This window comes from Molothrus ater, chromosome 25, assembly GCF_012460135.2.
Source record: "Molothrus ater isolate BHLD 08-10-18 breed brown headed cowbird chromosome 25, BPBGC_Mater_1.1, whole genome shotgun sequence".
NCBI lineage: Eukaryota > Metazoa > Chordata > Aves > Passeriformes > Icteridae > Molothrus > Molothrus ater.
Window position 1 is genome coordinate 989,597 of NC_050502.2, and position 13,406 is coordinate 1,003,002.

At 50.8% G+C, this 13,406-nt stretch overlaps 1 protein-coding gene across 6 annotated transcripts in view; it reads left to right on the top strand.

Moving 5' to 3' along the window:
• PPP1R12B (protein phosphatase 1 regulatory subunit 12B) overlaps positions 1-13,193 on the top strand; it is a 134,598-nt gene extending 121,405 nt beyond the window's left edge. For 2 of the 6 annotated variants that reach the window (XM_036398272.2, XM_036398275.2), the window contains 3 exons: positions 125-175; positions 6,093-6,272; positions 9,801-9,869. In XM_036398272.2, coding sequence (XP_036254165.1) covers positions 125-175; positions 6,093-6,227 — 186 coding nt within the window. In that variant the 3' untranslated portion in view covers positions 6,228-6,272; positions 9,801-9,869. Of the gene's footprint in view, positions 1-124; positions 176-6,092; positions 6,273-9,800 lie in introns of all 6 variants that reach the window. The other 4 variants (XM_054517267.1, XM_036398273.2, XR_008508832.1 and 1 more) reach the window with 3 other exon arrangements.
• Positions 13,194-13,406: the final 213 nt, after the last annotated feature.

The window sequence follows — 13,406 nt, forward strand, 5'->3', positions numbered from 1 at the left end:
TTCCCCTCTTCAGGGAATGCTGCTACAGAAACACAAGACTTCTATTTTTCTTTAAAAGAAAATATACTGTAAATTTTTCTTCCAAATCCTTGTGACCTTCTTTGTCATGAATCCTTGTAAACAGGAGAAGCGAGCCCTGGAGCGGAAACTCTCTGAAATGGAGGAGGAAATGAAGGTAAGAAATAATCTTCACTGTGTCTATTCCATTTTATATGCTTTGTATTCATGTCTTTGGGGATTGTCACCCAGGAGGAGGATGTTAAAGGTGTCCATGGGAAGGATCTCATTTTCCTTTCTGCAGTCAGAACCTGCTTTAATGGCCCTGTTCTCCAAACATGAAATGCTAATAAACTGTCCTGGTTCTCATTCATCTGATTGCTCCTATGTTTGATTTGTTCTGCTGTTTAATCTGAGAATGGTGAAAGCTGTTCTCCTTAAATGCCTTCCTAAACTAACTTTTTGTGGCATCGCTGAGTTCCAGTGTGCTGACCCCCTGTGCTCTGACTAGTCTGCAGCCCAAGTAAAGCCACTGAGGTTCTCTCCGGATGGGTAAGAAGACAAAGCTGGCTTTGAGCTCACGCACACTGGCCAGCAGAAAACACAGAGTGGTTGTGTTCCTGTGCTCCCTTCCCACAGCATGTCACTGGGAGGCCACGGCAGCCTGGGATGGATAATTCCAGCAAAGAGGAATTTGCTTCCTGGTGGGATGTGCAGCATGGCTTGCTGTCACCAGCCATGGCCACTGGTGCTCCAGCACATTCTTGTTCCCATGGTGTGGCTTCCAGGATGGCTGTGGCTATGAGGGGAGCCCTGCAGGGCCCAGCAGTGTCTGGCTGCCCACACACCCCCAAAGCCTCTCCCAGCTCAGCAGTACTGCAGCACGTTCTGCTGGATGTCAGTGCTGTGTTCACAGAGTGGGTGTCCCTCTGCTCTGCCCCTGCTTTCCTTCCCTTTCAACATCAGCAGGTGGGACCAAGCTGCTCTCAGAAGGAAGGACCCACCTGAGAGCTCTCCCTGCACCATGCACTGACAGAAACGACTTCCTGCCACCCTGGAGGAGGTTCCAGCTCTGTTTCTATTTGAAGCTTTTGTTTCTACCAAGCACATTAACTCTGAAAGGCCTGTGCTGCATCTTCTGCTGCAATAAGTAGCACAATGATACGGTGGATTCTTGCTGTAAAGGCTCTTGTTCTCTCAGAGAGGGGAAAAGAAGCCTGGATGTGTGAGCCAGAAGGAGAAAGGATTGAATATGTCTAAATTCCAAACTCTTTGTTCAGTGAGCAGGTAGGAACCTTCAACTGCACAGAGACTTTCCTGTAATGACAGTGCTGGGGTCTTCAAGAGAGATACAGGCATGAGCAGTTTGTGTTGGTCCTCAGCTCTGCAGATCACTGCAAACCTGCAACTTCAGCCCATGGAGTAAGAAGACAAGGTGGTGGCCTCTAGTGGCCTCAGTCTGGAAACATAACTGCTCTGGAAGGAAGTAGTGAGGGAAGGTTCCTGCAGGGTCTGTGGGACACAGACCAGGTCAGGTTGTCTGGAGCTGCAGAGCCATGGAAGCCGAGGGAGGGCAGAAGGAGAAGCACTGCTGGAGGTTGGACGTGTTCTCACACTGCCTCGAGAGACATGAGCTGAAGGAACCTGGCTCCAGCTGAAAATGAGCTTCAGCTCCTTGAGGGTGGTGCTGACTCTGCTCTCTGTCTGTTCTTGGCTGCATTGGACAACCAGAGTGGCCTTCTGTTACTAGAACAAATAGAAAGGGATTTGGAAAATCTCTCTTCTGAGGTCATACTACATTTTTACTAGTTTTTGCAGAACCTTAAGCATGTAGTGAGTACCTGAAGGCACTGTGACATGTCTTGTTTGACATCTACTCAAAAAAAAAAGGAATATAAAATCTCTTAAGAAAGAAGCATTGAATTGGACCTTTCCAAAGGGAAACTGTTGTGTCCGTTTTCATGATGCCTTGAAGTGGGAGAAGCAGCCCTGCTGTGTTTGCCTGGAGGGAGATAACCTCTGCAGAGCATCCCTGTTACTCACTCGTGTGGGAGTTGAGCCAGGAAAATCTACTAATTCTGGCTGGGCTTTCATTCTTGTTCCTTGCACTGCCTGAGTAGCTGTTGTGCAGAGTCAGAATAAGTAAGGAGTCATGAAGGAAAAGGCAAATCCACCAATTTCCTTTAATGTGGAAACAACCAAACCTGTCAGGTGTTTAGATCTCAGGTTGTTTTTGGGAATTCTTCCCACTAGTCTTTGAATCCAGCAAGACTCACATCCAGCTGTTGGATCGAGGGGTGTCTATGTCCAGTTGTGCACAAGATGTCCTGGCCAGGGCTGTCCTCTCCTTGCAGCTGACTTCTGAGGAAGAGGAGGCAGAGGTGGCAGAAGTGTGCAGTACTTCAGCCTGTGTTTGAGGGAATGAGCTTTGCTCCTGTCTGCAGTGTGACCCCTGCTACCAAAGCCATAGAGAAGTGAAGAGGATCAAGACAGGCTTGGTAACTTCAAGAACCTTGGTGGCAGAGCTGCTCCTCAGACCTGCTCTTGCAAAGCTGACAGAGAAGTGCAGCATTTCCCTGAGTGACTGCACAATTCAACTGGAGATCCAGAACCTTGGCTGAGACAGGAAAAAGAAAATTAACTTTTGCACTGAGCTGAATTCAATGCCAAGTGCCTGAGGTCCCAACTTAACACAGCAATTGTTCTTGAAGGTCACAGAAGCTCCTTTATTCCATAGCAGTGCTGCAGCTCCTGGCTTCAGCATCGTGCAGGCTCTGGGCATTTTTATTTAGTGTTGCAGGCACAAAATCTGTTAATTGAAGGCAGGTACAGAGAACTGAGAAACCTGCTTTTGCTAAGCCAAGTATCAAGCAGAGTGATAAGCAATCACAGCGGTATCATCCAGATCCTGCTCTTTGCCCTTGGCTTCAGTCCCAGCCTCCCAGCCCTTGCTGGATTTGGTGCATAAACAGGAGCCTGGCCTACCTGCAGCCACACACATTTTTACATAAATGATCCCTTCTGTGGACTGTGCAGCATGTGGAGGCTGAGCAGGGGGTGATGGGACCATGCTGAGGTTCTGTGCTGTGCAGGTGTGGAAAAACAAAGGTGGTCTCTGAAATGGTCACAGTCCTTTCCACCTCAGAACAATGCCCCTACTGTGTATGTTAGATGCTTTCTGCCAGCTGTGAGCCATGTTATAAAACAGAGGGGCTTTATTATCTGTGTATCATAAAAGCATGGAATATCCTGAATGGAAAGGGAGCCACAGTCCAACCCCTGCCCTGCACAGACCCCCCAACAATCCCACCCTGAGCATCCCTGAGTGCATTGTCCAAACACTCCTGGAGCTCTGGCAGCCTCGGGGCTGTGCCCATTCCCTGGGGAGCCTGGGCAGTGCCAGCACCCTCTGGGGGAAGAGCCTTTCCTGATCTCCAGCCTGACCCTGCCCTGGCCCAGCTCCAGCTGCTCCCTGGGGTCCTGTCCCATCTCACAGAGAGCAGAGATCAGAGCTGCCGCTTGGGAGGAGCTGCAGCCCCTAGTGAGGTCTGACCTCAGGCTCCTCCAGGGTGAACAGACCAAGTATCCTCAATCATGTTTGGTACTACCAAAAGAAGTGACTATTCCAGTACAGCCATCTTCCAGCAGCTCCTGCTGTGATGTATCACAGGACAGCTGTGCCATGTCTGTCTGTCTGTCCTCACTGAGCACAGTGGCAGCCAACAAATCTTGGGCTGTGAAGGGATGGATGGATGGATGGATGGATGGATGGATGGATGGATGGATGGATGGATGGATGGATGGATGGGATATGGTGAGCAGGGATCTCACTGCTGTGGTGTCACTGCAGCTTTCCTGCAGTTTGTTTGCTGTAGCTCTGTCTTGGGCTCTGTTGATTTATCCAGTGTCAGAACTGTGTTTGTGTGTCCCAGGAGCTGCTCTGTCAGTTTGATGATCTCAGGGGCTCAAACCCCATCCTTTGCTGGCTCCCTGCCTTCCTGTCTTGCTTACCTTGATTTTGCAAAGCTTTCCAAAGAGGTGTCTTCATTCTGTCATGGAGAGTAAATGTAGGGCTTTTGGGCAGCTAGGAATGGAGCTGATGGCTGGGGGCCATACAGAGTGCTTCAGTTTTGTACTGGAATGAGCCCTTGGACTAAATGTCCTGGGACACAGCAGATTCCTTGCCAGCTGCAGTCAGCTCTGGGTCATACAGAATTCCAGTGGCTTGGGTTTGAAGGTGCCCTTCTCATTCCACCCCTTACCATGGGCAGGGACACCTTCCACCATCCCAGGCTGCTCCAAGCCCTGTCCAACCTGGCCTTGGACACTGCCAGGGATGGGGCAGCCACAGCTGCTCTGGGCACCCTGAGTAGTGCAGGTTGGGTGGATGGTCATTGTCTTTGTGTCACAGTAGATTCTTTCATGGTGCTCCTTGTTCAGGACAGACAGCACCTCCTTTGAGTGCTTTTTCCTAATGAAATGGTAGAAAGGAACCGTCTTCCTCCTAAACCCTTCCCTCTGTCTTCTTCTGCCACTAAGTGGACATAGGGAGGAATATGGTGCTTTGTGGGACTGCCTTGGCTTGGGACTGGGATTTTGCCACTTGAATTTACAACTCTTCTCCTGGATGTTTCCTGCCTGCCCCTGCCCAGTGTTGGGGCTCCCTCCATCATGCAGGATGGGTTCTTGCACAGGAGAGGTTCTTGTTTTCTTGTGGCCCAGCTGCCCAACCTCTCAGGAGCAAGGAGGGCAGAGATGCTGCTCAGGAAGCAGCTCCACAGCATCTCCTGGCACCTGCAGTAGTGTAAATGTCCAGCACATGAATTCACTTTGGCATTACTGGGAACAGTGTCATCCTTGTGGCACTGGGATGTCTGCATGGCTTCTACCATTTCCCTGTTCTGCTTCCTCATGGCTCTTCTGTTCCTGACCTCCCACTGCTGCTGTACCTGTGCAAGCCCCAGTTTGTACCCATGTCCAGTTTGTGCCTGTGTCCAGTTTGTACCCATGTCCAGTTTGTACCCATGTCCAGTTTGTGCCCCTGTCCAGTTTGTGCCTGTGTCCAGTTTGTACCCATGTCCAGTTTGTACCCATGTCCAGTTTGTGCCCGTGCCCAGTTGGTTCCTGTGCCCAGTTTGTACCCACTCACAGTTTGTACCCATGTCCAGTTTGTGCCCGTGTCCAGTTGGTTCCTGTGCCCAGTTTGTACCTGTGCAAGCCCCAGTTTGTGCCCACTCACAGTTTGTACCCATGTCCATTTTGTGCCTGTGCAAGTCCCAGTGTGGGGGCTTGGTCTCTGCCCTGTCCTGTGTTCCTCATTGCCTTTGTCACCAGGAATGCCCTCCTGGCACATCCCCACTGTGGGAGATGCTCTCATTCAGACTCCTCTTCCTAAAATGAACAATTTAAGGTTCAGACTTGTCCCCTCTTAATAAGGTCAGAGATAAATTGAGCCCTGAGACAGAGAAGAGTTGAATCTGGACAGGGATGAGAAACCAAATCCCAGAGGTTTTGGCAGGACTGAGCCTGGGCAGACCCAGGAGCATCACTCAGGGGTGACAGACACAAGCAGACACAGTTCCTGTCCTGGTGATCTGCTGTGGGACAGTGGCACTTCAGGTGCTTCAGTCTCTGCCTTCGGGATCTTCCAGGAAGCTCTGATTCCTTTTTTGCTCCACACAGCTGCTTTGGCTTTTAGAGATACATGAAGAAAAGGAGTTTTGAAGAAATTCTCAGTTCCCAGCAGTGCTTCCAGAGCCTGTCTAGGTGTTAAGTCACTGGTGATAGGTCTCACAGCAGTTCCCAGGTCCCAGGGCTGTCAGGGTAAACCAGAATACAATCCTGCTTTGTGGTGGGAAATCCCTGTATTTGACCTTTTTAAGACTTTGGGGGCCCCTGGAGAAAGGGCTGATTCCCAAAATATCCTTGGTGTGTTGTCAGGCTTTCCCCATCCAGCACTCACTGCTACTAATTTCTTTTATTCTCTTTTTTTCTTTCACTGCCTATGGACTAAACTCCCATTTCTGTGCCCATTTCTGTTCATTTCCATGATGTTCTCTCTGTATTTCTCTGTCCACTCCTCTCACTCTCTGCAGAATCTCCACCAGCTCAAACAGATTCACACTCTGAGGCAGATGAATGAGCAGCTGCTGGCTGAGAACAGGGCTCTGACCCGGGTTGTAGCCAGACTCTCTCTGCCCTCCAAGCCCAAGGAATCAGAGGAGCTGTAGCTGCTTTCCCTCGGGCTCATCTTGCCTCCTCTTCCTCTCCTCCAGGCAGGTCTCCGCTCTCCTCTGCTCTCCAGGCTGCCTGGGGAAGCTTGTGGCTCAGAGCTTGTGGCACAGCATCTCTGAATTCCAGGAGCATGGTGCTGCTGCCATGGCAGGGCTTTGCTGGAGCTCTGCTCCCCCCTGGCTCTTGCTCTGCTTGGCAGATGCTGCTGCCCTTGCCAGCTTAGCATTGGGAATGGCTTTGGGGTGGCTTGGCAGTGCCAGCAGCTCCTTGCCAGGCACGTGGCCTTCAAACAGACCCACAGAAAGTTTGTGTTGGAAGGGGTTAAGTTAAAGTTCATCTCATTCCACCCCCTACCATGGCCAGGGACACCTTCCACTAGACCAGGTTGCTCCAAGCCCTGTCCAGCCTGGCCTTGGACACTTGAAAATAAGTGGTTTGTGCTACATGTCTGCTTATACTATAATTCTTTTTTAATTAGACATAGTTCAGGGAGAAACTGGCACTCAGCAAATCAGATTATCCAAAGTCAGGAAATTTTCAGGGATGTTGTGAAAAGCTAACATTTTAGACAGAAAGGGTATTTTTAGTAAAACTACAAAGTGAACTGTCCTCAGCAGGTTTGCTTGGTCACTTGAACAAAAAAGACAAGCTCCTTTCCTTATTCTAAATTGAAATTTTTGGGTATGAGTCCACAGGCTCAGCATCCCCCTGCCTGCTGTGGCCTGGCACAGGGTGGGGGATGCAGCAGGAGCCAGACCAGGAGTGCTCTGTGTTTCCATCTTCTGTTTTAAATCCAGTGCTGGACAATTAATGGTGGAAACCCAAGGATGAGTCTTCCCTAAGCTTTGCCTTCACACATCACACAGTTAAATTACATCTCTTCCTGCTACTTCATTGGTTCAATGCTAAAATAAAGCTGTAAATGCTCCTTTCTTGGGGCCCTACCTGTCCTTTGCAGGTTAGTAGGGATATTCATATCCTTTGGGACACAAGAAGTTGTGTGCTCTTGTGGGCTGAAAGTGGCACCACAGAGTAAAAAAATCTATTCTTAGCACACAAATTATATCAAGGCTGATTAACCATAGAAACAAACTAATCAGGGGAATTGTGGCTTCCCCTTTCCAGGAGTCTCAGCTCAAGCCCACGTGTGTGTCACAAGGGCCAGGAGAGTCAGGGGTTATATTGTGTGCCCTGGATTGTGCAGGTGGTCAGGTGAAATGATCTCGCAGCCTCTCTGGGTTTAATCTGTGGCACTATCCTCCAACCTGACCCTGCCTCATCTCTTCTCATAAACTGTGAGTTTAAATCATTCTCCTTCCCCACATGCTTTGAGATCTGAGAGGGAAAATTGGGCAAAATTCTTTCCAGAAAAAGAACTGATGTTTCACAACCTGCAAGTCACCTCTCCTCCTCCCAGGACTGCCCTGCATCCCCCTCTGCTCTGGCTGAGGCTCACACTTCCCTCCTCACTCACAGGCTTGCAGTTCCCTGCCAGTGCCCACACTGGGGGAGAGCCATGGTCTGTGAGCTCTGCTGATTTAGTTTCAACTCTCTGAGTAGGTCCAACACAGGATGTTGCTGGTGTGTGTAAACTCTGCCTCAGTGGTGTCTGTGGACATGACAGCTGTGCAGAGATGTCCCTGCTTTAGGCTCTGCCAGCTGTCCCATGCTCTGGCAGCAGTGCTTTTCAGTGAATCTCATTTTCCTGAAGGCACGTGGTTTCTGAGGAGCTGTGTTCCCATGTCCCAGCTGACACCAACACTGCTCATGGTCAGCCCTGCCATTCCCTGGGGCTGGGCCACATCCCTGCTCACCATTCCTGGGAGCTTCAGCCCTTCCAGCCTGTTCCCATGGGGTTCATTCACCTGACTTGAGACTACTCTGCTTCAAAGGGAGGAACACCCTGGGCTTGTATTGTCTAAGGCTGATGTGCAGCTGTCAGGAGGCCTCAGTGGGCCCTGGTGGAGCTGGGTTATGACCAGGAAACGTGTCCAGAGGCATTTATTTCACATTTATTTCACACACTCCTCCGTTTTCAAATAAGTGACACAGGTCACACGAAGCCCCCCATGAGGCACAGCCCTGTCAGGCTCCAGCTGAGCCCTGGGTCTGCAGTGCTTCTCTCTCACATTGTTTCTGGGAACTGTGACAGGTTCTCTCTCCCAAAACGAGTGTCAGGACTTCACACACCCATTATCACAGCAATGGGCACTGCAGAGCCACCCCAGGCAGTGACAGGGGCCTGGCAGGTCTGCCCAGTGGGTGGAGGGGCCAGTGTGAGTGGCAGTGGAGCTCAGGAGGAGACACAGGAGTGCAGAGATACCAGGAGCTCTGCTGTGTCTCTGAGCTCCTGATCACTTTGGGCAATGCCTCTTCTTTGGCCATGAGAAGTGGCACAAGGAGCCATGAGTGCTGTTCTGGTGACAGCCCAGCACATGGATTTACCCTTCCCACAATGTCCCACCATGCAGCACCAGCCCCTCCTCCCTCTCTAAAAATCCTCCCAGCTGAAACATCCCCCAGCAGTGCCCACGGGGATGGAGTTGGGTGTGTTGGGGCCCACCATGGCTTGGCCCAACCTTGTAAGAAGGGAATTGCTCTGGTGGGAGCTGGAACTGCCCCAGGAGCTGCCCCCACTCAGAGCTGGTGATCAGGGAGGGACTGCAGGTGGAGGGGGGCAGAGCATTGTGGTCAAAGCTGAAACACCAGGTTAGGAGGAAGGAGAAGATTTAGTGCAGATTTTTAATTAGAGGGAATTCCCCCAAGCTGCACCTTGGCAGACAGAAGTCGTGGCTGAGCTCGTACAGGTGCCATGTGTGTGATCCCACTCTGCCCTGGGTGCCCCTGCAGCCTTGGGACCCCTTGTGTGCCACACCCCAGACAGGAGCAGGGGTCTCCCTCTGGTGCCCAGTGGTTGGGAACAGCCCAGGGAGGGTCACTGACTGCAGCACAGGAAGCCAGCAGGTTTTATGCCAATGGGAGATGCTGGAAGGGTCTTGTTGAAGCTATTTCTGCTCTGTTTCCAAAGGCTTTTGTCTGTTGCAACCTCGGCTGAGCACCCAGGAGGTACCTCCAGTGTCAGTGTGTTCTGCCAGTCCTCTGGCCTCAGCACTTGGGACTGTATTACACATCTACAGGGTCCCAAGAAGATCTGGGGGTATTCTAAAGAGATTTGGCAAAGTCCAGTTCTAAATGAAGATTCCAGACCTTTGGTTTCCCTTCCAGTCCTGACAAAATGAAAAAAGCATATCAGGAAAACCAGCTTTACTTGTGTGCTGAGCTGTATTTAGCCTCTGGGCACAGGTTTGGGATGGACCAGCTCAGAAATGGTTCCTGCCTTGCTGGTCTGGTCCTGCCCTGCTGCTGGGGCTGTGGCCTTGCTTTGCACCAGGGGCTCCCTGGTCAGTGCTGTGCTCGAGGCCCCTCTCACCCCTCACGCCTGGCTCTCACCCCAGCTTGTGAGAGCTCTGGAGGTGCTGCAGAGCCATGGGAGGTGCTGCTGGAGGGATGCAGTGTCCCCCTGGCCCCCCAAGCCCCTCTGATCCCACCTTGTCTTTGTCTCTCCACAGATTTTGACAGAGCTGAAGTCGGACAACCAAAGGCTGAAGGATGAGAACGGAGCCCTCATTCGAGTCATCAGCAAACTCTCCAAATAGGAATCAGAGCAAAGGGAGGACAAGGAGGGGTGTCCTACACCAGCTGCCAACCCCACCACCGAGCCCTACCCCTTCCTTCCCTTCAGTACAGCAAGTGTTTCAGCCGTGGGATCAATGTCACACCTGCCTTGCCCTGCCCTTTGCTGTACATTCCCTTTCTACCCCTATTTCCCTCCCAACACACACTCCCTGCCATTTTATTTTTTTTAATTTATGCATGTTGTGGTATCTCGGACATTTTATTCAAGGGAGAAATGTGAGGACTGGGTTTGAGCTGCCAAAACTTCTTCCAAAAGCTCAGTGTTTGGTTTTGGACTCTGACCTGGAGTGGGAAGCTCCTACTGTAAAAAGTGACATCTGAAGAACTAACCCAGCATGTCCAAGCCCTTTACAGGTGGGAAATGTGAACCTGGGCTGGGACTCTGAGGATGCACATCAGCCCACAGAGATGTGGGACTCTGGTTAAATGTGATGCTGTGAAAGCCACCAGAGCTCATGTTTGTCACAGGCTGATGAGCTGTTTTGCACAGACACCTTCTCCTCTTGCCCCAGTAGACTGAGTCTTCTAGTTTAGATAAGATTTTGAACCTGTTCAGTAACATCAGTGCTGTGCTGACACTCAGTGTCAGACCCCTATCCCTCAGCCTCCCTTTCCCCCCAGCCTGGGTGATCCTCTGTCACTTTGTGTCCTTCCAGGGCTCCTGTCTCTGTGGTTGGTAGCATCCAGTTGCCACCTGGACTCTTGTTCCTTGGGACAGGATATATCCCAGGCACTTGCTGAGCTTTCTGAAGGACAAACTTGAACCCCTACAGACCCTCTGCTGCTCTCACCTGTGTGTGAGCGTGAATCACCTTGTAGGGAGCTGTGCCCATGCCAGAAACCAGGCTCCCCTTCCCAAAAGCCATCTGGGACATTCTCCCACTGCCTCCCTGAAGGCAGAGCCCATAGCAGAGCCTGCTCTGGTATTTCAGGTACCCTCCCTTTGATTTGCAGCAGGATTTGTAGACAGAATGCCAGCATCCTGTCCCACACACCTTGAAGAGGTCAGGATGTGTCAGTGTCAGAGGGACAGGGAGCTGCTGGTAACTGAATCATGGTAAATGAAAGTCTTCTGACCTGTCAGAAACTTGTGATAAGCTTTGACCTTGAAGTAACCCCCCCAGAAATATTCCTCTTTAATGTTACATGCACTCTAAACAGTTTGGAATTGTTCTCTCCCATGGGCATTTAGACATTGGCTCCTCTCTCCGTGCTGTGGGACGTCAGCAGTTCTGCTCAGCTTCCCATTAACAGACTCCTCTCAAACAGAACCTTCCCTCTCAGAGACATCCTGCTGTATCCAGACATTCTCCCGTCTACATCCTTCCATATTTGTCCTCTCATCCCCTTTGTCCTTCAAGTCCCCAGGCTCTGTCTGGCCAAGGGCAGCAGTTCTTGGTCACTGAACCTGGAGATGGCCATGGAGCAGCTCTGCCATGTTCCTGAGCAGCTCTGCTGGCTCTGGCTGGGGGAGCTCTCCACTACCAGAGAGATGAGATACTTGAACATGAGCAGAATACTTGAGCTTGCTCAGCAGGGTAAAACTTATCTCTATCAGGCAATCCTGGGCTTTTTCAAACCTTTTGCTGGTTATTGCCTCAGAAAGCATCTCTGTTTCCTCTCTCTGGGTTTTTTTCTCTTTTTCACCCCCGTAGTCTCCATTTTCCCCCCTTCCCCTCCCTGTCCTGCCTGTTTCCACCTCTCTTGCTCTTCCTGGAGCTGCCAGTTCTCCCCAGGCAGCTCTGACCACAAGTTGCTCTTCAGCTGGTGGAGCCATTTGTGCAGCTGAGGCACCGTTTCTCCTGGTACACTGAGGCCCTGCCTCTGCTGCTGAGCTTTGGGAGGAAGAGACCAAAGCTGGTAAAGGCATCAGGGTTTCTGCAGAGCACTGCCTAAGCCAGGCATCCTTTTTATATTCCTTGATTTTAACCCTGCGCTATTTAACAGCTTTAAGTCTTGAGATCCAGTCAGTGCTTCCCCTGCACGCCATCCCCTCCTGGTGCACTCTTTCTGTGAGTCCTTCTGCTGTTCTTGGTGTTTTCTCTCTTGGTGACCACTCCTCGCTTCAGCCTCGGGCTCTGCTCTGCTCAGGAGCTCGGGGGTCAGGAGCTCTGTCCCTTCTGTGCTCAGGGCTCAGGAGCTCTGTCCCTTCTGTGCTCAGGAGCTCAGGAGCTCTGTCCCTTCTGTGCTCAGGAGCTCAGGAGCTCTGTCCCTTGTGTGCTCAGTGGTCAGGAGCTCAGGGCTCAGGAGCTCTGTCCCTTCTGTGCTCAGGAGCTCAGGGCTCAGGAGCTCTGTCCCTTCTGTGCTCAGGAGCTCAGGGCTCAGGAGCTCTGTCCCTTCTGTCCCATGGAGCAGGAGGTGCTCCCCAGCTGGGCTGGCGCCTCAGGCTGTGCATCCCAGCAGGATGAGGAGGAGAGTTCAGAATCAAGATCCTGTCCTCTCACAGGCAGGTTCCTGGCAGCAGGAAGAAGCCTGGTGTCTGTTTTAGGGAGAGGGTTCAACCCAATCTGACAAATCCATCCTGCACTGATATTTTGCCCCTTCTTACAGGACACTCGCTGTGCTTTTCCCAAGGAGCAGAGTGGGAAGGCTGTGGAGGCTCATTCTGAGTGGCACCTTGCAAAGCCAAACCACTGCAGCTGCAGTGTCTGCTTAGCACTGGATTCTCTGAGCCCTGGGCCCCACAGCTCGGTGTCCCTGATCAGCCAAAGCTGTGAGCGTCTCATGGGGACGGCACAACTGCAAATCACATTCTTGAGAATGGATTTTTTTTTGTCTCACTTCATGCCTGACATAACCAGTGCACTGAGGAGGTGACAAACAGGACACCTCAAACCCTGTGCTTGGCACAAGGTGCAGAGCAAATAGGTTTTTAAAATTGATCCCTCTTGCAACCAGAGCATTTGCCAGACGTGGTCTCCCTTGGGGAACATGAGCTTTTTTTTCTAAGCAATTGCTTGGGGTGAGTTAATTTTTATTGCTTGGGGTGAACCCACCTGTTGTGGCTGCAAGTTTGGTGATGGCTCTTTGTAAATAAACTCCTTGGAGAAGCAGGACTGGCTGATGAGATGGGGAGAGAATGTATTTTTATGCAACTTTTGAGTGGCCTTTCAAACCCTGAGATGAATGATTTGTTTTACTGGTTGTTGTTATATAGTATTATAAGTATTATGTGTTTGAAAGTTTGGGAATAATATTCACAGCTATGATGCTTGTAAACACAACAGTATTTATAAATGAATAAAGTAAGAGTTGATAAAATAGAAGCTTTGACTTTGCTTCCATCTTTCTGGAATTACAAGTTGTTTGTGCTAAAATTCCGTTTCTCCCAAAATTCTCGTGGCATAACAATATCCATCATCCATAAAAGCACAAAAGTTTTTCAGCTACAACACAGGTGCCTTTTCAGGGGAAGCTGAAATGAAGGAACTGGGATGCACATCCCTGAAAAGCACCCACCAGTGGGAAGGTAAAACAGG